This window comes from Pelodiscus sinensis, chromosome 6 (assembly GCF_049634645.1).
Source record: "Pelodiscus sinensis isolate JC-2024 chromosome 6, ASM4963464v1, whole genome shotgun sequence".
Lineage (NCBI taxonomy): Eukaryota > Metazoa > Chordata > Testudines > Trionychidae > Pelodiscus > Pelodiscus sinensis.
The window spans coordinates 90578817-90606456 of NC_134716.1; the positions used below are offsets into that span (position 1 = coordinate 90578817).

The following is a 27640-nucleotide window of genomic DNA, read 5'->3' on the forward strand; positions in this document are numbered from 1 at the left end:
TGGCAGTTTTTCAAAGGGACAAAATTAAGGGCCCAAAAGCAAGCTATTCCTCTTTGTCGGGAAGATAGAAAATATGGCAAAAGACCGCCTTGGCTTAACCATGAGATCTTGCATGATCTAAAAATAAAAAAGGAGTCATATAAAAAATGGAAAGTAGGACAATTTACAAAGGATGAATATAGGCAAACAACACAGGAATGCAGGGGCAAGATTAGAAAGGCAAAGGCACAAAAGGAGCTCAAACTAGCTACGGGAATAAAGGGAAACAAAAAGACTTTTTATAAATACATTAGAAGCAAGAGGAAAACCAAGGACAGGGTAGGCCCACTGGTCAGTGAGGAGGGAGAAACAACAACAGGAAACTTGGAATTGGCAGAGATGCTTAATGACGTCTTTGTTTCAGTCTTCACAGAGAAGTCTGAAGGAATGCCTAACATAGTGAATGCTAGTGGGAAAGGGGTAGGTTTAGAAGATAAAATAAAAAAAGAACAAGTTAAAAATCACCTAGAAAAGTCAGATGCCTGCAAGTCACCAAGGCCTGATGAAATGCATCCTAGAATACTCAAGGAGCTGATAGAGGAGATATCTGAGCCTCTAGCTATCATCTTTAGAAAGTCATGAGAGACAGGAGAGATTCCAGAAGACTGGAAAAGGGCAAATATAGTGCCCATTTATAAAAAGGGAAATAAGAACAACCCAGGAAACTACAGACCAGTTAGTTTAACTTCTGTGCCAGGGAAGAGAATGGAGCAAGTAATTAAGGAAATCATCTGTAAACACTTGGAAGGTGCCAAGGTGACAGGGAACAGCCAGCATGGATTTGTAAAGAACAAATCATGTCAAACCAATCTGATAGCTTTCTTTGATAGGATAACAAGACTTGTGGATAAGGGAGAAGCAGTGGATATGGTCTACCTAGACTTTAGTAAGGCATTTGATACAGTCTCCCATGATATTCTTATCAGAACTAGGCAAATACAACTAACATGGGCCTACTATAAGGTGGGTGCATAAGTGGCTGGATAACCGTACTCCGAGAGTAGTTATTAATGGTTCACAATCCTGCTGGAAAGGTATAACAAGTGGGATTCCGCAGGGGTCTGTTTTGGCACCGGCTCTGTTCAATATCTTCATCAATAATTTAGATATTGGCATAGAAAGTACACTTATTAAGTTTGCAGATGATACCAAGCTGGGAGGGGTTGCGACTGCTCTGGAGGATAGGGTCATAATTCAAAATGATCTGGACAAATTGGAGAAATGGTCTGAGGTAAACAGGATGAAGTTTAATTAAGACAAATGCAAAGTGCTCCACTTAGGAAGGAACAATCAGTTTCACACATACAGAATGGGAAGCGACTGTCTAGAAAGGAGTACAGCAGAAAGGGATCTAGGGGTTATAGTGGACCACAAGCTGAATATAAGTCAGCAATGTGATGCTGTTGCAAAAAAGCAAACATGATTCTGGGATGCATTAACAGGTGTGTTGTGAGCAAGACACGAGGGCTACGTCTACACTGGCCCCTTTTCCGGAAGGGACATGTAAATTTCACCAGGCGTAGTAGGGAAATGCGCGGGGGATTTAAATATCCCCCGCGGCATTTAAATAAAAATGTCCGCCGCTTTTTTCCGGCTTTTAAAAAAGCCGGAAAAGAGCGTCTACACTGGCCCCGATCCTCCGGAAAAAGCACCCTTTTCCGGGGGCTCTTATTCCTACTTCAAAGGGCGCTTTTTCCGGAGGATCGGGGCCAGTGTAGACGCTCTTTTCCGGCTTTTTTAAAAGCTGGAAAAAAGCGGCGGACATTTTTATTTAAATGCCGCGGGGGATATTTAAATCCCCCGCGCATTTCCCTACTACGCCTGGTGAAATTTACATGCCCCTTCGGGAAAAGGGGCCAGTGTAGACGTAGCCGAGAAGTCATTCTTCTGCTCTACTCTGCGCTGGTTAGGCCTCGGTTGGAGTATTGTGTCCATTTCTGGGCACCGCATTTCAAGAAAGATGTGGAGAAATTGGAGAGGGTCCAGAGAAGAGCAACAAGAATGATTAAAGGTCTAGAGAACATGACCTATGAAGGAAGGCTGAAAGAATTGTGTTTGTTTAGTTTAGAAAAGAGAAGATTGAGGGGGGACGTGATAGCAGTTTTCAGGTATCTAAAAGGGTGTCATAAGGAGGAGGGAGAAAACTTGTTCATCTTGGCCTCTGAGGATAGAATAAGACGCAATGGGCCTAAACTGCAGCAAGGGAAGTTTAGGTTGGACATTAGGAAAAAGTTCCTAACTGTCAGGGTAGTCAAACACTGGAATAAATTGCCCAGGGAGGTTTTGGAATCCCCATCTCTGGAGATATTTAAGAGTAGGTTAGATAAATGTCTATCAGGGATGGTCTAGACAGTATTTGGTCCTGCAATGAGGGCAGGGGACAGGACTCGATGACCTCTCAAGGTCCCTTCCAGTCCTAGTATTCTATGATTCTATGAACTGCAGTGTAGACATACTTGTAGATATGATTAGACTCAAGCTCAGAAAGTCTCCCAAATTGAAGACTTGAGGTATTTAAGGTGCATAAATAGATTATATAGTGATTTAGGACTGCACGCTCAAGTTAAAAAAATTCATCACGTTTGTGGTACAGAAATAATTTTTCCCATCCTCTTTTCACGTGTGATATCAAGGACACTGGAAGTTTTTTACAGCTTCATCTGGGTCATCTAAATGGAATAATTGGATTAAAATAGAACAAGATATATCCCACACAATAAATTTACTGCAATTGAAAGGATGTTCTTCCCTTGTCAGTTTCTTTATCCTCATTTGTATTTCTGTGCTTTGATTTGGATTTTAATCTTTGGCCCAGATCATACCTACTGGGTCTGCGCTTGGAGGGAGACCTCCATTCAGAAGTGTGGGCAGATGCTTCCATAACATTTCCTCTGAACTTGTTTGGCCTCTCTGTGTTGTCTGAGATGTGTGCTGGAGAAGAGAATAAAGATGGAAATGGTTAAGGTGGAGGATCGAGAGAGAGAGATGGGTCTCCCAGCCCCATGGAAATTTTCTGGAAAATTTTAATACAGCTTCAGTCTGTATTCAGTTACTTTTGAATAGCCACCCCAGTATCTTCAGGGGCAAGAGGAAGTCCCTGGTAGCATTGTTCTGTTTTTCATACCTCCTGCAATTCCACAATTTCTTACTGTATAAAATACAGAATATCAGGTTTCTATACGAAGTTTGTAAAATGTGTTGATCACTCAAGTAATTTGAAAGAAATAATAGCTCTGGATAGAATGAGAGAGAAATGTAAATTATTCAGTCTTGGTAATGCTGATGTAATCTGGGCCCCTTAAGTGAATAACCGTTTTCTAATAATTTCCTTGGCTTTCTTATTACTGTATCTATTTGGACTCCATTATAATGAGGGTTCTGTCATTAGAGCAGAGGAGGCAAGCTGCTGAATTTTCTTAAGGAACTTAAACTTAGGTGATTTGAAATTAACATGAAATATCTATAATTCTCCCTGCAATCAAGGTGTTTTTTTTGTGGAGTAGGGGGAAAATATATGTGAGATTGGTGGAGAAAAGTAGTTTGATTTATTAAGGCCTGTTCCTGTGAACTAATATGAGTAGGCAGAGCCTAATACACACATAGATCTTCATTCAAGTCAACGGAGCTTTGCAGGGGTCTTCCCATGCACCTCAGTTTGCAGCATCAGGACTTAAAGATCCAATGCTGCACAACTGAAATAGTGTAAATTTCGCTATTTCTGCAGTAGTAGTTAGAGCAGATGCTCAATCCTTCACTGCTTATTAAACAAAATTCCCATTTGAAGTTTGTCTAAACAAGGAACACAGAACCAAGTGATGCTTCTGCCCCATGTAAAATATTGGGCTATATTTTTTCCAGTCCCAAAATGATCAGTGCAAACAGTGGGACATTTGGGTGCACAAGTAATGTAAGATCAAGCTCATCAACAACAACCGTGTTAAAAAGGAAATACAATTTTGCACTAAATCTGGGTTAAAGACAAAAGGACTCTAGTTTTTATCTCTGAATTATTTGCATCTGGTGTCATAAAGATGAATTAGGGAAAAGTTTTGAACTCTGATCCTGCAAAGAATTGTGCATGTGGATAACTTTATACTTGTGAATAGATTCAATTAATTCATTGGTATTACTAACTGCGTAAAGTTACTCATGTGTTTACATGATTGATGCCTTTATTGATACTTGCTTTTTTAATGTTCAGTGTTTTTACTTCAGTAGTTTTGCTGAAATATTTAGAAAATATGAATAAATTAAGGTTAAAAAAAATGAAACAAAGAGCAATGCATAATTAAAGTGTATCTTTCTCTTATCTGTCTCCTAATACAAATAATGAAAGTTCAAGCTGTACCAAATGATAGTTGTAGAATGTTCAGTTGTGAAATTACTTTCACTTGGGCAAAGTTCATGGAAGAGCTTTGGGGGGACCCAAAAGTGTTGGCAAAATTTACAGGAATGTTAGAATTTTTTTTTTAATGTTGGCATAGGAATTCTTCAAAAATCCTAACTGATTCACCTGTGAAATTAAAGTAGAAAAAGCATCTGTCCTATTTAATGTACTCTAACTAAATTAAACTGAAAAATCATATTTAGCAAAGTATAAAGGTTTCTAACAAAGGAACTCTTTCTGACTTTTGGCTTCCTTTTTATTATTTGTTCCACTGCATTAAAATATTATTTTTGAACATGAACATACTTTGAAAAAGACAACAATGATTATAAAGAAGAAAACATTTAATTTTTTCAAGAATGATCCTCGCTTAAATGTGAAATTTGTCAGACTAAATACTACTAACACATTAGAACAGAGACTGTTGACTCAATAGGTATTTTGTCAGTCACCCCACCTTTGGTTGGAATGCTTAAAGACCACAGACCGTTTTTAATATGGTGTCTAATTTTTTGCCCAGATAGAAGAATATTGATTAAGGACCCAATCTTGCAAACACTTAAGCATAACTTTACATATTTGGGGCTTGTTCTTATTTGAAATGATACAGCAGTACAGCTACAGCACTTCAGTGTAGTAGCACTTATGCTGATGGGAGGCATTCATATCCCTGAGAGGTAATAGCTAGGTTGATGTGGAATTCTTCTGTCAACATTAGTTCAGCTTAATCATATGGCTCAGGAATGTGGATTTTTTACATCATGTAGTGATGTAGCTGGGTTAACATAATTTTTAAAGGTATACCAAGCCTTGAATATTCTCACAAAAGATAGAGGAATCCTAACATGCATAAGGTTGCAAAAGTGCTTAATTTTGTAGGATCAGTGTGTAGTCCTGAGGGGTAACTCTACATTTCTTTTATTGGTTTCATTTTTTGTTTTTTTATTTTACAACCAGAAGCGATTCTATTTTTAATGACAATAAGTAGGTTTAGTACAGAAACGAAAATCAGTCTTGTGTGGCTCAGAAATTCTTTAAATTTTTAAAGATACTATTAAATCCATTTAATTGTCTAAAATGAGTATTTTTGTTAAATAATATTAACTCACAAGAAATTATTCTGATCTCTTAATTCCCTCCTAATTATAATTTTTCACTATGGGTGTGCCATTTCACTGTTTGTTTATTTGCAACCTTATCTGTTTCACACACCCAATGCTGTTAACACTAAGAGCTAAATACATGATATCATAACTGTAATTAACAGTCAATAGAGTTCCTAATTCCTTTGGTCCTTTATGTTGAACAGTTCAGGCCGTGGTACTTGCCTTGATAATGAGCCTCCCAAGCGTGACTTTCTTTATCCTGCTGTGGCCCCAGGTCAGGTGTATGATGCTGATGAACAGTGTCGCTTCCAGTATGGAGCAACATCACGCCAATGTAAATATGGGGTAAGAAGTCTTAATCCTTATGCTGAGTGTTCTGCTTAGTCATTTGTATATATTCCTTCATGACAAAATTTAGTTAGATGTAATACTGAGTGACACAGTTTTCGTATACTAATCCATGCACTATAGCCTGTATAAATAAAGAGCAAGAAGTTTTAATCCGTATGCTGCATCTTTTGCTTGAGTCATTTGTGTATACTGTATTCCCAAATATTTGGGTAATTCGAATATGTATATAGTGTTGTATTTGTGTCAGTCCTGAAATATTAGACACACAATGTAGGTGAAGTTATACATTTTTATTGAACCAACTCTTCTGTCAGTGAGAGAGACAAAGCTTTCTAGTTTACACAGAGCCTGACTTTAGGTAGAGTTCTGTGTAAGCTTGAAAGCTTGTCTCTCTCTTGGTATTAATGAATTGTATTAAGTATCCTTTAAGTGAGGCAGGTAAAATAGCTCACAAGGCTCAGTTCTGCTTCCTTTAAAGTCAATTGAAAAACTGTTGTTGACTTCAAGGGGAGCAGAATCAGGCCCCAAATGTATCAAATCCTAAAATACGAAGTTTGTGGTGCTAGCTTTCATTTTTTAATTTAAAACTACATTTTGTGGTCATTTTCTATTTGTTTTGCTTTGTCAGGACTGTCTGTTTCAGTTCATGTTTGCTGACATTGAGGTTGTTTACACACTGCTCAATTCTCTTACTAAAAAAAAAGGCAGGAGCATAAAGTAATAAGAAACTAAAGAGCCAAAAAAGAACACTAAAATAGGTGCTGAATAGAATGGTAGAGTGAAAAACTTATTCTCACCCATCAAATTTCAATTGAATTGACAGTAGACATAGTAATAACTATTTGCACACTACTATTTGATACAGTTTAGGCAATGTATTTTAAAATATTGTTTTAAAGAAAATCTTGCAGTCCAAGATTATGTTACAAGGGTGCTTTTGTCAGTAATAGTCATCAAATATAGTCAATAGCTGAAAATTAAATCTGAACAAAGCTAAAAAAGATCATTTTGTCATTTACAATGGTACTGTTTGAAACAAGTCATTTATAATATATGAAAGGAAATTAAAATGTTTATATAATTCAAATAAAACAGTGTAATCATTACACTTGCAGTAATCACTTCTGATCGTGCTAAAATACAGAGGAAGTTTATTTTTAATAATCCTTGGGTAATGCATCGGTATTATTCTTGGGATGGATCTTAGGCTGATCGAACAGGGAAGTGGGTTTAAAAGTTGTATGTAGCTGGTTGGCTGGGTAGGTCTCCCATTCTTGATCCCACAGCAAAACTTTTTTTGGCCTTTATTGTTTCTCTTTGTTTTCACTTCTTAGCCCTTCTGGTTTCAGGGCCCTGTTTTCTCTAACTACACCTAATACACGCTCTCCTTTTTTCTTCTTTCAAATTCCTATCACACTCTTTCTGTATTTTCAGAATAAGAACAATTCCAGGTATTCAAACCATTATAGGGACTATGATCTTTTAAATTATACTGCATTTTAAATCAAACTGGAAAAATAATGTGCAAAAACTGGTTAATGTTTTCATAGTCTCTTTGCTAATTAATGTTATCATTGATTATCATACTGTACATTAGTTTTCAGTTCTTAAATCAATAACTTTGTCTTAAACATGAAAACAAAGAGAAGTAAGGAAGATTTATGTAAACTTGGTTGCATGATTCTTGCTTTCTTTTTCTTAATTTTCTTCTTTATGTGTTATGTTAAGAAAGACTCCTGTATAGCTACAAAACAGATTGAAAACATAGAAGAATTAAGACACTATTTAAAACAACTCAGTAATTATAGCATGACATCACCAATGCTGTGAACTGATGTGATCTAATGTACCACATCAGTAAGTCAAGCAACAATTTTTAAAAAGTGTCTCAAGGAAAAGATAGCACTTTTTAAGAGGATCTAAATACAGGATTCAGAATTGTATGTATTTTTACAACAGATTGTTTAAAAGTCCTAGTACATCCTATCTGGTATATAATGTACATTTAAAATATTATCCAGAATAACCATTATGTATCTGAAAGTACAGTTTTTCTCATGTAATAATACATATTTCAAGTGATGACTTTGAGAAAAGAGGAATGTCTTCTCTGTGAGTTTGATAACAGATTGGGAGCCCTCATGTGAAAAAGGGATTCTCAAATGAGTAAGGGTTTGTAGGATTGAATCCTGCATCTAAATGATAGGAAGAACTAGACTGAATATTTATTAATATATTTTCATTTAAAACAATCACAAAACCGTGCTTTGGGTGCCCTGCTTAATTTATTTTTCACAGTAATTTACTGTAATAACTTGTTCATTTCACTTCAAGAAAAGAATACATAAATATGTATCAGTAGACATAATAAAATACAACTCATTCATGGTAGACATAATACATTCCTTCCAATAGTCAGTCCTCTCCCTGTCAAAATGCTTGTGGGAAAATATGGGCATTATAGTGTTTCCATTAGGTTAACAAATTTGGACCTTGCTGGCTGAGAGGGGAATGAATTCTGAAGCAAAGGAAACTTTACTGAGAATGATCTACTAAACAGTAGATCCCTTTCTCTGGTTTGACTAACTCCACTGATCTCAGCTATGGCTGTATAGCATGGGAAGAGAGACTGTCAGCCTCTCAGATAGAAATGTGTGGGAATTTTCTTGTGAAATGGTTTTTCATTAGAAAATGTCTATGTTGAAACCAAAATTTTTCACGAGAATGTACAGGTTGTGCCTCTCTAGTCCAGCACCTTTGGGACCTGACTAGTGCCGAACCAGAGAATTTGTTGAACCCCAAGTGGTCAATATTGTCTAGCAATATTACTGACACTTCCACCACTTACTAGGCTCTTAGAAGACATTTAGGGGTAAATTAGAGCTAAATAACAGCACAGATCACTGGCAGCCAGGACTGGTGACTATTAACAAAACTTTATGGGACTGTGGGAAACTGGGCCACACCCATGATAAGTGAACATCTGTCTAACTAAAATCATGCCTGACCACAGATGTTGCTGGACCAGAGTATGTAGGCTAGAGAGGTTCCACCTGTACCTTGTTCTGACAAAACTTTCATCAGGAATTGTTTCTCAGAAACAAGATGAAAATTCTCTTTAAAACGAGAGAGAGATTCCCTGCATGCACAAGTTGGAACACTCACTGGGATGAGAGAGATCTAGGGTCTGAAACTTCAGTCTCCATTGAGTGCCCTAGCTACCAGGCCATTGAAGGACGGGTCTCTTTCAAGTTTTCCTCTTGGACCTCTTTTACTTCATATAGCTAATTAATTGATCAAGAGAGAGTGAATAGCTCAGTAGTTTGGGCACTCACACTATGGGAATTCTGAGCTTATGTTCTTGTTATTTTCCTGCATCCAAGGACAGTGGATAACCCTTGGGCTACTGAGTCAGTCTCTCTCACTCTCCCAGTGTCTCCTGTTGGAGCTGTTCCACTTTGTATAAATAATTAAATATTCATGGGGCCAAAAAAAGTGAGCTATCCTGATTACAGCCAATGATAAGGACACTCGCTTAGGATGTTTGAGATTAATGTTCAAATCAATGCTCTAATGACAATTTAACTATTTATTCACAGTGGAACAGTTTCAGTATAAGAGATTGTAGGAGACGTACCCTGGAGTAGGCAGTAGATGGGTAGATAGGGAACTGATGTTCAAGTTCCTGGCTCAGATTAGGTAGAGTAAGGACTTGCACCTTGATTTCCCATAGATCAGGAGAGAGCTCCAGCCACTGGTCTACTGGTCGTTCCAGGGTAGGAAACTCTAGGGGTTTTTTTTAATGAAAAACTTAAAGTTGGAATGGGAAAATGTGCTTTACAGGGAAGGCAGTACCTGACTCATGGGATGACTATCCAAAAATTGCAGCTGAATGCAGACAAACCATGAAAAATTGTGGAAAAATAATAATGGAGCTTAGTATTTCCGTTATTATTTTTCCATAATTGTTTACTGTTGACTACCTAGGGGCTGAGAGCAGGAGCTCCCACTGTTGGCCACCCAAGCTTTTAACTGTCAGAATTGCAGTGGAAGCCTAATATTGTGGGATCTGCAATTTCCACAATATTGCAAATGAAGTAAAGTATTTATTTATAATCTTAATCTGCTCTGGACATGTATTGACAGACACTGCAATATTAAAGTCTCCAGGACAGATTCTGCTATCATTTATACCTATACAAATTCCATTGTTTTTTAAAAACCTAAAAAATTTCAATAGACCTGCATAAATGCAAGCATAATTTGCACATTATTAATTGAATGCACCCATCTCATTTGGGATTGTGACTTCCTCAGCAATCAAAATTTCAGATAGTACTTCAGCCGAGATCTCATCCTCCAATAGAGAGTCTCACAGAAATGAGTCAGAAAGGAAGGAAAACTTCAAGATTCCCGTTAAAAACATCCCTGTCATATTTAGGTAGGCACCATTAGGGACTATTTAGATCTATTTAACACTATACTTAATTTTTGATACTGCAGATCCCACAATATTAGTCTTCTACTGCAGTTTTGACAGTAGTTGTGCCTGCCATGCGCTGTGCTGACAGTGTGAGCTCTAGCTGCTCTAGGATGGAGATCAGGAGCCCCTACTCTCAGCTCTGGGGACCAAAACCAAGAAAGCATGGAGAAGTAATAATGGGACATATTACCACACTGGCTTACTGATGGAGGAGGGGGTGATAAAGGGGCAACTACTCCAGGGCCCAGTAACTCAAAAGGACTTGGGGTTCTCGACTGCTACTGTGGTGGCCAGCTGCTACTGCAGCTGTGGTGGCCAGAGCCCTGAGCCCTTTAAATAACTGCTGGAGAATCTCTGGCACACTCCAGGTGTCTCTGAGAACTAGTTGGGGGGAGTGGTGCAGCACAGCAGGCAGGCTGCTCCACCGCCACCCATCCGCCTGACTTCCTGTCCCCTCCAAGAACATGGAGCCGTGCCTTCCCAAATCTTGCCTAGAGGCCCAGCAATTATGTTGTACTCCCTGTTACACAAAGAAAAAGGCCCATTATTATTTTTCCTTGGTTTTCTAATTCTTATCCTCAACTGAGATGAAATTTTGGACAATCATCCTATGATTCAAATAGGGCCTCAGATCTATTTTATATATTAAGGTTGGTATTTTCAATAGGAGTTAAGAGAATTCAGGACCTAAATGCCACTGATTTGTTGGTAAGAGTTGGGCATCTAATTGTCCTTTATGGCTTTGAAAATTCTAGGCTTATACCTTTCTTATTATTTATAAAAGAAATAAAATTAAAATGATCTAGTTATATTCAAAGCTAGCTTTTGTAAGTGATTTCTGCCCATTCTCTCTTTGTGTTTATGGCATTTACCTTTTAATTCTGGTTTCCAATTTGATCCTAATCCTACAAACATACACTTTCTTAATGTTAAACACCTGTCCCATTTATAACTCATGCTTACTTTAAGTACACACACAAGTATTTCCAGGATCAGAGCCTCAGATTGTGCTTCACTGAGTCTGTCTTTCTGTGTTGTACAAAAGTGTAATACTATAAGTCCCTCGCTGTGAGTGGGCCTCTGGGTGGTAGTGGTAGCATTAGTGCTATTATTACTGCTACTACTAAACAAAATATCTCCTTAGTTGCCCTTCCTACTGACAACATAGTTTCAGTGGGAACCTTGCTGCCGTTAGCTGGATGTCCCTTTGATTGTCTTGTAGTAGCTGCCATAGGATTGGATTGCCACTAGGCCAAATTTTCCCATAAGATACAGCTCTCCCTGAAGTCAGTGCATGTTTTAAAGGCATTGTCCCTTACTGGGTGTAGTGCAGAGGAGTTTTGTGAGGTATCAGGCACTGTAGTTCTCTGAGCATTCATGTGGAGCATGGATATTGCTATACTTTTAAGTTTACGTACAATTTGAACCTCCCTGGTCCAGCACCCTTGGGACCAGAGTGGTCCTGAACAATGGAATTTGCTGGACCAGGGGAGGTCAGGCGTCCTGGCTCTCCCAGGGCTCCCCTCCTGGCTGCCAGTCTGGGAGAACCCAGAGGCCTGACCTCCTCTGGCCCACCTGCCTGGTTCTGCTGCTCCCCAGCCTGCTTGCGGGGCTCTGTTCCTGGGGTTCCAGGCATAGCACAAGATGGCAGCTGCTCCTGGGGTTCCCAGCCCCGTGTGAGATGGCAGCTGCTCCTGGGGGTTCTCTGGCCCCACACACAGCAGCAGCTGCTCTTGGGGATTCCCCAGCCCCACATGCAGCACTAGCTGCTCCAAGGGTTCCCTGGCCCCGCTTAAGGTGGCAGCTGCTCCCGGGGTTACCCTGGCCCCACACGGAGTGTCAGCTGTTCCTGGGATTCCCTGCCCCTGGCTGTAGCGTCTCCCAGGGCTCTCTACCCCCAGGTCCTTGGTCCTGTGGGTTGCCACTAACCAGACTGGCTAGTACTCTGAACCTCTTTGGCCGGGGCTCTCTGGTTTAACAACATCTGTGGTCCTGCCGGACATCCTGATTATAGACAATGATAAGGACACTCGCTTAGGATGTTTGAGAGTCCTTATCATTGGCTGTAATGAGATGTTCAACCTGTAGTATGCATTCCTCTCTCTGACAGCCAACCATAACCCCAGAATTCCACACTCTCTTTGAGTGCTAGTGCTACTGGTTGTACAAGGTCTTTGTCCTTGAGCAAATGCAGTGAGAACATTTGTTACTGGCCTCTGCGTAAGGTTAATAAGAGGGGTGGGGAGCTCCTTTCCTGTATCCCCTAACCTGAGAACACCTGCACAATGATTGGTTGAAGACTGGTTCTGGATTAATTCAGGAAGGAATCTCAGCTTTGAGCTTGAATATTCTTGTCTTATTAGTTTAAGTAAAACTTGAAATATGCATGATTTTAACTGTGGTTTTTATGGTTTAAAATAATGCATATTAATAATAAAGCAGTGCATTGTTACTGGTTTGCATCAAGTCATAGAACTGGGCCTCAGATTCTTAGGCCAGTGGCTAAAATCTCAGGCATTTTTATAGAGGTTAGCACTTTATGCATATGGTTGATTTTATGTGGTGCATTTTATTATCTGTGAAGATGTTGACTGCTAATGTGGACTTATGGATAGTGCTTAGTCATTCTTTAGTATACTAATTGCTTCCTTTGCTGCTGCTACTTTTAATGGAGCCAAACTGTTTCACATGTACAAATGCTGGCTTCTACTGAAATTAGCAGGAGCCATCTATGCACATCTAAGAATAGAGTTTTGCCCGTACATTGAATAATGTATTTTAACATGTACTGATATTTCTCTTGTTGGTCATGGTCTGATGTGTGTAATGAAGCTCTCCAGTCAATTTGTCATCTGGGATAACATCTTATTTGCATTTTGTTTGTGCATGTCTGAGTGCAAATGAAGTTCAAGTCATGCAAATTATAATAAGAAGCACTTACATTGCCTCATAATGGGCAGCCTGAGTATACTTTCTCACACTAGCGAGTGCTCTTGCTACTTTCAACAGCCTACCTAAGATCTCATCCGCACTCACATCATATTGGAACTGGAGAGAACTCATCTTTCCTACCAGATAGACTGCCTAGCAGTGACTGGACTAGCTGTGCCTCTGCTGTTCTTGGGAATCCTCTTATAAGACAGTGGGAGTGCCCATGAACCTAATTGCCACCAATGGAAAGTTACAGGAATCTTTAATAAAGAAATCCAGTGTCACTGATATTCATATCTTCACTGATACATCCTCCCTGAGAACCAAATTCTCTGCCATCTATTGCTTAGGTCCATATTTATCTGTTTCCTTCCTTGAGTAGATTACAGTGCCAGGTAAAGCTCTGGACTGTGTGTGGCTTGTAAGGATTTTAAAATCAGACTGTGTAAAAATGTGTAAGCTAAAAAGGAAACTACCAGTTAATTTTCATACGTTTCAAATCCAGAAAAAAAAATAATGCAAAAGAATGAATGAGCAGGAGTTATTCCCAGTTCTAGAGTACTTCTTTCGATGAAGAATAAAACTGAATAAGGATTGAAGTTATAGTTAACATCGTAGTAGGGTGCTCTAGATTTAAATATTAAAGGGACATAAAAGTAATGTCTTGTCACGCTTTTATTTTAACATGTATGTTATTTATATACGTGTGTGTGTGTATGTGTGTAGATATATATATAAAAAATCAATGCTGCAAAAGTAACATGACCTATCACTTGTGGGTGAATGAAATGTTCCTTGTTGTACACAAGTAATCTACTCCAGCTAAGTGATGATGATGAGATATGCTGTTGGGGCCTTTGTGATGACAGAAATAAATGTGAGGAAGTGTGAGCAGGTTCTAAGGAATGCTTTTCCAAAAAAGAAAGAGAGAAATTATCTGAGGTCTTCGCCAGAATAACTGACAGTTTAAACCTTTTCTTCATTCCCTCAATCACTGACATTATGAAACAAAAGGAAAAACTATGTAGCACTTTAAAGACTAACAAGATGGTTTAATAGGTGGTGAGATTTCGTGGGCCAGACCCACTTCCTCAGATCATATTCTGGAAGAGAATTGGCATGACCAAAGGAATACAATGAAAAAAGTAAACACATTATTAAACTGACAAATCAGATTTAGTACAGAGAGGGAGCGGGAAATAGCTATTTGAGTCAATGAATGGCTAATCAAGGGTGATATGTGGGAAACTATCTTTGTAATGGTTAAGGTAATTAGCATCTTTGTTAAAGCCCGTTCGTAAAGTATCAAATTTAAGCATGAAAGAAAGTTCAGAAGTTTCCCTTTGTAATCTGGTTTTCATAAATTCCTGTCGAGTTTCTCCTAACTCACTGTATCATGACCACCTTTTCCACTTGATTCATATCATACTGAAGTCATATTGTACTTTAAAATTTGTGTTTGTTAGAAGAGCATAAATAATTCAGTTGGGCCCTGATTTATAGCTTTTTGTATCTAGTTCATAAATATGTGCTAAAGAGAAGAGTGAAGGAGATTTGATAGCATTCTTCAAGTATCTGAAGGAGTGTTCCAAAGAGTATGGAGTTAGGCTGCTCTCAGTGGTGGTAGATGACATAACAAGGACCAGTGGTCTCAAGTTGCAATGGTGGGAGGTCTAGGTTGGCTATTAGGAAAAACTGTTTCACTAAGAGAGTGGTGAAACACTAGAATGGGTTACTTAGAAAAGTGATACAATCTCCATCCTTATTAGTTTTTAAGACCTGGGTTGACAAAGCCCTTGCTTGAATGATTTAGTTAGGGTTGGTCCTGCTTTGAGCAAGAAGTTGGACCAGATGACCTCCTGAGGTCTCTTCCAAGCCTATTGTTCTAGGATTCTATAAAACTTTTTGTAGTCTGAGAGAGGTCCTGAGCTTTTAATGATTATATTTTATCATTATAGGCTCTGTAATACCTATGGGCATGTCTACACTACACAGAAGATCAACACTGCCACAATTGATCTTCTGGGATTCGATTTAGCAGGTGTAATATAGACCTGCTAAATCAAACTCAAAGGGCACCCCCATTGGCGTAAGTACTCCTGCTCCTCATGAGGAGTAAGGGAAGTAATTCACGTGGCTGGAGTTGAGTATCTTACTTCGACCTTCCCATGTAGTTTAGACCAGGCCTATTATTTTTTAAGGTGAGACTATTTGTATCAGTAAGGGTCCAATCATGCAGGTTTTTCTAATTCAAATTATTGAGGGCTGTCACGTTTGCTTGAGAAGTACTTTAATGATTATTCCTCAGGGTAAAGACTAGTTTGAACCACTGCTTTGTTCTTGAACTGTACTTGCATCTTTTAAGATTAGAATAGGTACTATTAAGGAGAACTATAGACTTGGCTCTTTGTAATGCCTCATGGATTTTTCACTCTTTTCCATCCTTTCCCTTATAGACTCCCACCAAGGCAACATCATCCACCACCCTGACTCAACTCCCACTTTCCCCACCATAACATTTCTGTGTCCATTTCTCCCTACCTTTAAAGAGCACACAGAAGTTAAATGTAAGTGTACCACCATGGCATGTAGGCCCTATAGTTCAGTTTTAAATGAAGGAAAGGGAGTCAGTGACCAAATGGGGGTCACAAAAGGTTGGTAGATTACAAGGTGGATTAGGAGCCATAAATGACAGTTCAGAGGCTGGAAGGTGATTGGGACAGAGATAAGAAATGCTGTGTGGGCCTGAAAGAAAAGACGTTTGTTTCAGGCAGACTTACTGGGTGGGACCTCTGTTGTTATGGAAAGGTTCAGATAAGCACCCAATATTTAGTCAAATAAGATGGTAACATAGTATGCAAAAATCATTTAAGTTTAAAAATGATACTTCGCATTCCTTCAGCATGCTTTGATTCATAACATGCTGCACCGCTTAATGAGCATTTATGGAAATGGAGCATTAAAATACTAACTTTGGGTGCTTATCTGAACTGAGCAAAACCTCTGAACTGTCTGAGGTTCCCATAATCACCCTCAGAATTCTAAAAATGTTACAAATAATGTTTTTGTAGTGAGGGTGGTAAACTAGCCAGAAATTTTGCAGTTCTCTGTTAGAATTCAAAAAAATTAATTTAATGCTCTGTTTTAACAAATGCTCATCAAGGGGTGCAGCATATTATGGATCAATACATTCTGAAAGAATGTGAAGTCCCAGTTTTTAAGATTTTACAATTTTATTAAGGAAACTCAAATCCCAATTCTATCACTAATTCATGTTTGTAGTCAATGTATTTCCCATCTTATTTTTCTGAATATATTGGGTTTGGAAAAAAAATTAGTGAATATTATTTGAGGCTTTCATTCAAGTCTAGATTTTCGAAACAGCACAGCAAGTTGATTTTTCTCATATTATTGAGTTTATTATTGACTTTTCATTGTGCTGTATTGTTATCATTTTATCATTATTGATATTAATATGTAGGATGTTTATCTGTTACATAATTTTAAAATGCCAGTATGTAACTCTGCATGACATACAGAAAGCGGCTCCATCATTTATAGCATACAGGCAAAAGGAAGATAATTTGATTTGCTGTTTTTTTTCTCTAGATGGGTTCAGCTTTGTTTAATTTACTGCAAATACAACCATCCGAATTCCAAACTGAAGTCATGGAGCCCTAAGATACACCGTTACAGGTTGTCATCTATCTTGTCTTAATCTTGTGAAAGGCCTCAGCTTCAGTTTATGTTTCCTGGATTTTTAAAACAATTTCCATTGTTTTTGTTACAAATTAATAGGTATTACATCCAGAAATTCAGTGACTGACTTTGATCAGCTTTCAGATTGATCAACTTTCAGATTGCTCATTGATCAGCTTTCAGATTGTTTCCTTCTTTTACTATGACACATTTCGTACAACAGGATTAAGATCTATTTGAAGTTGGGAAAGGCTATATTATTTTCATTTGATGTCCGAAAAGGAGTGGGGCTATTGGATCACCTTATGTAGGTTTTGTTTTGTGTGATAAAACATCAGTAGCTTTTTTAATAGTGGCTCTGACCCTGACCTATCCATGGTAGTGCTCTCAGATGGTTTTCAGACTGGCTTATTGGAAACAGCTGTTTAGAGATGTTATTGATAGGATAATGGTAATGAGGAGAGTATCTCAACTCCATAATCAAGTAGTAAAGTTACTGTCAGGTTTAGTGCTGCCCTGGAGGGCAGAATGCTTTGTGAATCATAATTATTTTAAAGCCTTTCTTTCTCATTTTTCCAAAATCAATTGAAAATTAAGAGCACACTATCAGATTTATCCCTGATGTAATTTGTAATTTCCAGTAGAGTTATGTTACATATATCTGAATTTCAACTTCTATTTTTTGAAATAGCATGTTAGGAGAATACTGAAAATGTTTACAACTGTTATATCATTTAAAATAATAGACAGAAATATGTCTTTTTAAAATTCTCTATATAGAATAACAAATTGTGCTGTTATGGTCAGTAAGGCCTTAGTGTTCCCATCTTTTCCCAAATAAAAATATTATATACAAAATATAAAGTAGATGGGGAATACTGCTTAAAAACTATTAAGGAAAAGTCCTTAATAGTTTTATGTAATCCATTACATCATTCTTTATGTACCAATCCTGAAGATTTAACTGAGGCAAACTTCCACTGAAGCTAATTCAAAACTGGATTTGTAATATTACTTCGTTCTTATACAACACTTTTTATTAGTAGATCTCAAAGTGTTTTATAAATGAGGCAGGCATCATTATCTCTATTTTACAAGTAGGGGAACAGAAGTAAAAGGACTCCAGTGGCTGAGCTGGAACTCAGGTCTCCTACCAAGTTATGTATTGGTAGTAATCTATTATAGGGTAAGATTTATCTGTGTGTTGCAGTAACTTTGTGCTGCTCCAATATCTCAATAAAGCCAAGCTGTAGCAGAGAATCTGTCCCACAGTTGTCAAGAAATATTTAATAACTTTTTACTTTGATATTGCTACTCTGACATTGGATGGATGAAATGTTTATTCTGATTATCATTTCTCCCTTAATAGTAAAGTACAAATAGGGTACATGTAAAACTCAACTGAGGGAAACTACAGATGTTGATATTTTAAATTGATATTTGACGTTACAGATAGAATTAGAAAACTGTGGGCTGTACTGAAATTCATCTTATTAGTAGCTAGGCTGTTAGCTAGCCTAGAGGTATGGTAAGCATGACTCTGAATTCAGATGACCCTGGAATTTAAAGATGTTTAAAATCCAAACTAGGACCAAATCTGACGTTTTGCAAATGCCTTTTGTCTTTATAACGAGTGGAATCAAAACACTGTATTCAAAATCACAAAAACTTTGGGCTGTTTAAAACTCTGATCCAGACTTTGCAGTCTGAACCCAACTATTAATTTAAACATTAAAATTGCTCAGGCGCAAACATAAGAAGTCAGGATACATGCAGGATGATTACAAATGAGGTGAGATCTCTATGACATTTGCATCAATATGAAAAAATGTCTAAGCCACATGTTATGGTATACGAGCCAAAAGAACATGAACTGGGACATGAGATCACCACACCTTATCTGAAAGCTGAACCAAAAAATATAGGTTGTTCAGTTGGGAATCCTTACTAAAATGGATTGGAGTCAAGAATCCTGGTATATGTTTATGGTTTGGTCTGAATTTTTAAACAAAGTTTAATCAAGGTAAAATTAATAAATCCAAGAAATCGATTTTTCAAGGTGGTATTTTTTTCATTTGTTTGATTTGTTTTTTCCTCCCCTCCATAATCTTTTAAGCAATTTAAGCTTGTTACAATGTGTTTCTTTCTGAGACCGTTGCCACATGAGCACTTAGACTCCTGCCTTTGCTGCACTCTTTCTCAAGATGAGGTTATCCAAATAAGCTTTTTCAGCACTTCAGTGGGGAAAAAAAACCCATATTTGAAAATTAAGGCAGTTCCCCCATCAGTCAACATAAAAAAATCCAGGATTACTTTTGCACATGGCAACAATTCCTAAAAAGGAGTCACTGAAGTATTAACTAATTCAGTAATCTGATTTTTCTGAATAATATAATCTACTTCAACTGAGCTCCAAAGAACAATAGAAAATTGCAAACAAGATGCAGACCATACCATTAAAAGTGGGACAAAGGTTTTAGAAATAACATACAGCCCTGATATTCTCACTTATTTTCCAGCCAGCTGGGATCATTTTATTGCAATATATTATAGGAGGTGGTTCCTTTAATATTTCCTATTTGTACCAACATTGAAGAGAAATACGCCAGAGGCCAAATCCTGCAAATATTCTCTGGGCACATCTCTTACTAATTTTAATTACTTCAGTGGGAATTTTGCTTATAGGATGGCCTATAGGATTGGATTCCAAGGTACTAATATTTAGTGGAAGCATATAGTAAAGGACCGTTACTATAGCTATTAATATATAAATATGTACAGCAATATTTCTGTATGTAGTATAGTGGAAGAAAACTGAATCTCGGAGCAAAGTTCAGATACAAACAAGGTGCATAAAAGATTCAGCCTTAATATAAGTGTGGAAGACAAAGAACCTAATTATAAAAGTGTGCAGTATTTATAAAAATATTATTATAAAATGTGAAATGTAAGATACAAATGCTTCATAATGGAAATTTTCACTTCTTTTAAATCTGAACTTTTGTGAAAAGAACATAATGAGGCCTTTATAGTCATTTCTTCTGAGAAACATCTAATTTTGAGGGGAGAGTTGATCAGTATCTTTGATTTACTGATATAGCTTGGACCTTCCTGGTCCAGCAGGGTTGGGACCTGACTGGTCCCTAATTACAGAATTTGGCAGACCAGGGGAGGTCTCCCCTGCCACGGGCCCCGAGCCAGATGGCCCCTTCTGTCCTACCCCCAGTCTGCTGCCGTCAGCCCTGACCCAGGGCTGCTTTTGGCAGCTGGGATTCTCCCTCCCTGGCCCATACTGCCATGTTCAGCCAGATTTTCCCAGCTCTGCACTGCTGCTGGCAGTTGGGGTTCTCTGGTTCCATGCTGCCGCAGGCTGCCACAGACAGCCAGGCTTCTACGGCTGCTGGCCCCATGCTGCCCGAGGTTCCCCAGCTCTGCTCTGCTGCAGACTGCCGGGGTCCTCCAGTCCTTGGCCCCAGCACTGCTGTGGGACTCTTCCAGTCCTGCTGTCTCTGGCCCCAGCTGAGCTGATGGCTCTCCTGCCATTAGGCTCCAGTGCTCCCTGGTCCAGGAGCATATGTGGTCTTGCCAGACCACAGATGCTGCCAAACTGGAAAGTACTGGTTTTCAGAGGTGCAACCTGTACTGCCTTTTCCTTTAATTCTTTAAATATGTGTGTGTTTGCATCATTCAAAGAGCTATAGTAGAAATAATAATTGAATTTGATCATTTAAAACATCTGTCTTATTATTTATATTTACATTTTAAATTTAAAAATTGTATTTATTTGTGTTTAACAATAAAAAGTCCCATCTATTAATAAGGTGTACACTCTGACAATATTAGACTCCCATCCATATAAAGATATCACCTCCCAATATAACACAAACATTACCATACAAATTAACAAATATAAAAGCAAAATATTTCCCATTACACACCAAATAAAGAACATAATCCAAAAAGATGGATTTTGCAGTGTACCCTGAAGATTCACAAATAGGGGCTAATTTAAATTCATACAATTTCAACTGCAAAAGTCAAAGCATTTTAGAAAAAAACTACATTGATTTATTTGATGCCAGCAAGAGTTTGGGGCATGATAATATAAATCATACTATGAAAATCTTATTTATAAATCTGGGAGGTCTAAAAGAATCAGTGTATTATTCAGTTGTTACAAAATCTGCATACATTATTTTAGTTAACAATGGTCCAAGCTCAGAACCTGTATGATTTAAAATAATGGGAATAAAATACAATATTGTTCTTTTTTAATATTTCAGAAGTAAAGTTATTCTACAATTGTATATTTGAGGTAGATAGGCAAGATAATGAGGATACAGCAGCAGGCAGTAAGACTTCCTTTTTAAAGGCGTCAAATGCAGTATTAGTATTAAGCAGCAGGTTCTGCTTATGACAGAACATCACTTTCATGGAAACATGGAAGACACATTTTTGTAATCTACAGTTGATACTGCCAGATTTTGTTGGCAGAATGCTCGTAGGCAAAAGTATAGTGGCTTTGAAATTATGCCAAAATAGTCTCCAAACTCTTTTAAAATGCATATATAAAATTCTACCCATTGTTACTATCTCTATTCAAAACAAATTGTGTGTGCGCGCGCACACAAACTTTTGTAGGAGGACTGGAAACAATTTTAGACTGTTATTCTGATCAACTTGCTTTTGCCTTCTTTCCTAGGAAGTGTGTAGAGAGCTCTGGTGCCTCAGCAAAAGTAACCGCTGTGTTACTAACAGCATTCCCGCAGCTGAGGGTACTCTTTGCCAGACAGGGAGCATTGAGAAAGGGGTGAGTTCAAATGATTTATTGTTTTAGAAGAAATTTAAGCCCTGCAAAAATGAAAATCTGAAAGTGCTTATTCTTTGATGCTTAGATAACGTGCTAATTCAGAATATATTTATATATTGATCTCCTCCCTCGTGGAAAAGTCCTAAATAATTTGATAGAAACTAGTTTTTTTTAAAATAGTACCTATAACTTAATAAGAATTGTATTCCTGTTATAGAATTTTGTAGGTTGACTTGAAAAATATGCAAAAAGGGTACTATTCTCTATCAAATTCTCTAGTTTTTTTTAATACATTCTCATAAAAACTCTATTGCTTTCATGTTTATTAAATTCTATAGTACTCTTTCATAATGGATTATTTTAACTCTGGGCTCATCATGTTTTCATGAACGAGGCATGACATATATTTGGAGACTGGAAGTTTTTGTTTTGCTCAAAGAAAAAAAAGTTATTCGTCCAGCAATAAGCCAAATCACTCAGGCGTGTAGAAAAAAGCTGTCAGAATAAATGGTTTCTTTATGGTCCCACATTTACCACTGATAGCTGTTTTGGCTTTTAGAGTTATTTCTATAAAACCTTGTTGTTTTCATAACTACTCAGTTTTAAAGGACTTTTCCATAAGAACTGATAAACTTACAGATGATAAGGGTTAACAGTGATACCTGTAGAAAGTAATTGTTTGAATGGAGTTGCACAGAAGTTTATTCTCTTCTGTCTCAGGTTTACAAAGTCTGTGTGTAAGTGTGTCTGCACATATATATTTTTAATAAAAATCTAACATTTTGTTTGATTAGTAAAGATATCTGTTAATTTCTTTTCCATGGAAATGTTTTATGGACAAAATTGTATTTTATAACTGGAGGCCAGAGTCAATTCAGAACTTCTAAGCTAAAGTTGGAACAGAAATATTTTAAAAGAAAACAATTTATTGAATACAGAAACAGACCTGAAATAACTTGAGTTTCATACATCCATTTTGGAAGATAATATACAATGCACTTTACACAGAATCAAGTGATGACAAGAGTAATTATATAAAACCATTCTGATAACTCTCTGGGAATTTCTCAATGCTACATTTGCAGAGCAGTCCCTAAAACTTACTGTTCCAAAAGGATTTATGCTAACAATGACAACTGTCATCTCTACCCAGTTCTGACTCTTGCCATGTTAACTGAGCTAGTTTCTACCAAAATAATGCTACATTTTTACTTACAATCTGTTGTTTAAATAAAAAGAATGAAAGTTTTTGAGGAGCTGTCAATTTTTTAATCTTTTCTGATAACTTGATTCAGAACATACTGAGTTTAGAAGTATTGGTAAACCATGTAAAATAATTTCTTTAATTGGGTCATTAAAAAGTATGTACAGTTAGATAATAAAAATCTGGAGACGTCACATTCTACCATAATTACATTTTATTAGCATAATAGAAAATTATAATCTTAATGAACAGTCTAGATTTATTTTGGAATTATTTGCTCTTGCTAATGACAAGAAGTAATTTACCTCTGTTTATATGTCTAAACTCATGAGCGGGTCTACCAATGGGGGGGACAAAAGGGGAAATTACGATGGGGCCCAGCAACTCAGTGGCAGCAACCAGAGCACCAGGCCCTTTAAATTGCCATCGGAGCACGGTGCTGCACATGCAGCATAGCTTGGGGTTGCGGGAGCCAGCACCACACTCACAGCAGTGCTGAGGGCTGCCCCTGGGCCTGCGCCTTTTGCCAGAGGCCCTGCCCCTTCTAGAGGTGTGGAGCCAGAACCCTTTCCCCAAACCTTGCCTGGGGGCCTATGATGGCTGTCGGTCCCGCCGTTCATGAGCCTACCGTGAAGGAGTAAAGATGTTCTAAAACACTGCATCCACGGGCTAGAGGTTACAATCATTCTCTTCATTACAAAATATCATATCCAGCCATCTGTGATTTATTCCATCATTGGAGTTTATTAGAAGTTATGGGAGCATGTATATTTTTTTCCACTGTAAAATTATTCATCGTACTAAACAACAAAGAAGCTTATCTGTAAATTGAAACTTCAAAGTATCTTGTAAATTCATAATCACTGATAACAAAAAGCTGTAAATCAGAAATTCTTTCCAGGTGTGTAGTACAGTTCACAACACACCGAGGGAAAATTATACCTTGCATTTTAGTAACACCTATTATTGTTATTATTTATTACAATAATAATATATGTAGTGAAGCCCACAACCAAATTGGGCCCCACTGTGCTAGGCACAGTCCAGTCATATAATAAATGACAGAACCTATCCCCAAAAGCTGAGCTGTATGTAAAGTATTCAGAAAACCATTTTCTGCTTTCAATTTCATTTGTGTAAATTCTGAGTAAATGTTAAGTCAGAGAAGTTACTCAAGATTTACAATGATGTAAATGAGAGTAGAATTTGTGCAAGTGTGAGTAGTAATTACAAGTCTGCAGAGCTGGCAACAATATCTGTAATTAAGAGTACCTAACATTTTTATTACAAGACCCTGCTTTCAATAAGCTTGCCAAACTTAGTTAAGAATAAAACAGTTAAGAAAAAAATTGTTGGGCACGTAGAAGAACATAATTTGTTGGGCAAAAGTCAACATGGTTTCTGTAAAGGGAAATCATGTCTTACTAATCTATTAGAGTTCTTTGAAGGGGTTAACAAACATGTGGACAAGGGGGATCCAGTAGATATAGTATACTTAGATTTTCAGAAAGCCTTTGACAAAGTCCCTCACCAAAGGCTCTTGTGTAAATTACATTGTCATGGGATAAGAGGGAAGGTCCTTTCTTGGATTGAGAACTGGTTAAAAGACAGGAAACAAAGGGTAGGAATAAATGGTAAATTTTCAGAATGGAGAGGGGTAACTAGTGGTGTACCCCAAGGGTCAGTCCTGGGACCAATCCTTTTCAACTTATTCATAAATGATCTAGAGAAAGGAGCAAGCAATGAGGTAGTAAAGTTTGCGGATGATACTAAACTGTTTAAGATAGTCAAGACAGAAGCAGACTGTGAAGAACTTCAAAAAGATCTCACCAAACTGAGTGATTGGGCAACAAAATGGCAAATGAAGTTTAATGTGGATAAGTGTAAAGTAATGCACATTGGAAAAAATAACCCCAACTATACATATAAATGTGATGGGGGCTAATTTGGTTACGAAAAATCAGGAAAGAGATCTTGGAGTTATCGTGGATAGTTCTCTGAAAACGTCCTCACAGTGTGCTGTGGCAGTCAAAAAGGCAAATAGAATGTTAGGAATTATTAAGAAAGGGATAGAAAATAAGACACAGAATATCTTACTGCCCCTGTGTAAAACTATGGTACGCCCACATCTTGAGTACTGTGTACAGATGTGGTGTCCTCACCTCAAAAAAGATATTTTGGCTTGGAAAGGGTTCAGAAAAGGACAACTAAAATGATCAGGGGTTTGGAACAGGTCCCATATGAGGAGAGACTAAAGCAACTGGGACTTTTCAGTTTGGAAAAGAGGAAACTGAGGGGGGATATGATAGAGGTATATAAAATCATGAGTGGTGTGGAAAGGGCAAATAAAGAAAAGTTATTCATTAGTTCCCATAATATAAGGACTAGAGGACACCAAATAAAATTAATAGGTAGCAGGTTTAAAACTAATAAGCGAATGATCTTCTTAACATAGTGCATAGTCAATCTGTGGAACTCCTTGCGAGAATGAGGCTGTGAAGGCTAGAACTATAACAGAGTTTAAAGAGAAGCTAGATAAATTCATGGAGGTTAGGTCCATAAAAGGATTTTAGCCAGGAGGTAGGAGTGGTGTCCCTGGAGACGGATGGCATGAGACATATCGCTTGACCATTGTCTTCAGTCCACCCCCTCCGGGGCACCTGGTGCTGGCCATTGTCGGCAGACAGGGTACTGGGCTAGATGGACCTTTGGTCTGACCCAGAATGGCCATGTTCAAACTTTAACCATTTGGGCTGAATTTTTTTATGCAATTTCTCCCTGAGGCTGAAGATATTTTGAAAGTTTAAACAGAAACAGTTCAGCTAGTTCTGACAGACATTAAGGAATAATACATTGTTTTACCAATGTTAAATTCTTACAATTGTTTTGTTGAGAAGCTCTAGTACTGCCATGTGTTGGTGCAGGAACTTGAAATTTGGCAAGGTGTTACCCTGAGCCAGAATGGTGCCTTTTGCTTTTCCTGTGAAAACCCAGCCAGATTTGGCTAAGGTAGGAGCCTTAGTTATTATTGTTTGTCCTTATGTCATGCACTTGAGGTCTTATTAGCTAAGTTAACTCCAGAAAATTGAAACAGTATTGTTCAAACTTTGTTAGGTAAGTCACCAGCACTTTTAAAAAGGTCATAACATACAAACTGCAAGTAATATAATATATATAATGCTCATTTTTATAAATAATAATGCACATTTGTGTCATATTTAAGCAACTCAAAAACATTAACTTTTACTTAAGCTATCAATCTGGACTTGTTATAGACAGAAATAGGTTTGAAATTGCATACCATGATAAAAATTACAGACAGGCAAAAGAAGGTATAGTAGGCAATTTATCCATTTTCGGATGAAGATAAGGTAATTGTTGAAGTGTTTTATTTGCAGACACTTTGCTTATCATTGTTTGGGGTATTTATGTCTAGGTTTGAATAATCACTACCAATTTAAATTGCTTTTAAATCATGCTCCTACATACATCTTGATCATTAAACTCTCTTTGATTACATTGTATCCACAGTATTTTCCTGGTTTGTTTTCTTAAATCAACAAACAATTTTTGATGCAGTCACTGAAGTCCCTGTGTTCTCTCTCAGCCCTTTCTGCCATATTCCTTCCCTGCCTGTCCTAGGCAGGAACTGCATTACTGTGGGCAACGGGATGCTCCATCCCTGTGCTGCCATTACCTGGAGGCTCTGCCCCTGCAGCTCCCATAGGCCAGGAAGCTGCAAGGGGTGGTGCTAGCAGATGAGTAGTGGGCAACTCATCAAATGGGAGCTGTGTCCTGTTAGCACCCAGCACCCCAATATCTTGCCCCAGCTCTGAGCCCGCTCCCATACCCTAACTCCCTCTCAGATCCCACAACCCATATTCTGAATCCCTCTCACACCAAGACTCCCTCACACTCCACCCTGAGCCCACTCCCACGCTCCAAACTGCGTGGCCCCTTCATAGGATCCCCTCCTACACACCAAATGCTTCATCCCCAGCCCCACCCCAGAGCTCCCACCCTCAGTCGGAGCCCTCACTCACTCCCATATTCACCCTCTTGCCTTACCCCGCGGCCCCCTCCCGCACATTGAAGCCCTCATTTTGACCCCACCCTGGAGTCTAGGGGGAGCCACAAAAATTGAATAGCTCTAGGCTCCCAAAAGAGTTCGTCCATTCCTGCAAGATTCTAGCATCAAATTTCATTTGTAAAATTCTAAATGAGCATTATAGGTTGCTTAGGTTTTGAAGAAGAGATTGTTGCCTAAAAAGTGTAAATATCCTGTACACAGTGTCATTTGAAAGCTTATGGTTTGATACTGAACAATACATACCATAACAACATATTATGAAACATTTAATAGCAGCAGCATAACTTTGAGATGCATTTTGCACTTAAATTCAACCTTTCTCTTTTGTATGAAAAAGAACTCCCTCCTTAAATATAACACCTGGTATTACACTTTATTTTGTCTTTAATGATCTTTATTGCAGAATAGCACAGATTGTTCAAACTTCCTCAGTAACTAAAAGTTGCTGAAATCTTGTGCATAGGGTATATTGAAAACATTGTGAGATTTTGGGATTAATAGTTTTTGGTCCTATTTTTTCTCATTACTGAAAGTTATTGC

The 27640-nt window shown here is 37.9% G+C and overlaps 1 protein-coding gene across 6 annotated transcripts in view; it reads left to right on the plus strand.

Moving 5' to 3' along the window:
* The window catches only part of ADAMTS6 (ADAM metallopeptidase with thrombospondin type 1 motif 6), a 380566-nt gene that overhangs the window by 221476 nt on the left and 131450 nt on the right, over positions 1-27640 (plus strand). For 4 of the 6 annotated variants that reach the window (XM_075932396.1, XM_006117000.4, XM_006117001.4 and 1 more), the window contains 2 exons: positions 5736-5877; positions 21699-21806. In XM_075932396.1, coding sequence (XP_075788511.1) covers positions 5736-5877; positions 21699-21806 — 250 coding nt within the window. The remainder of the gene's footprint in view (positions 1-5735; positions 5878-21698; positions 21807-27640) is intronic. The other 2 variants (XM_075932394.1, XM_075932395.1) reach the window with 2 other exon arrangements.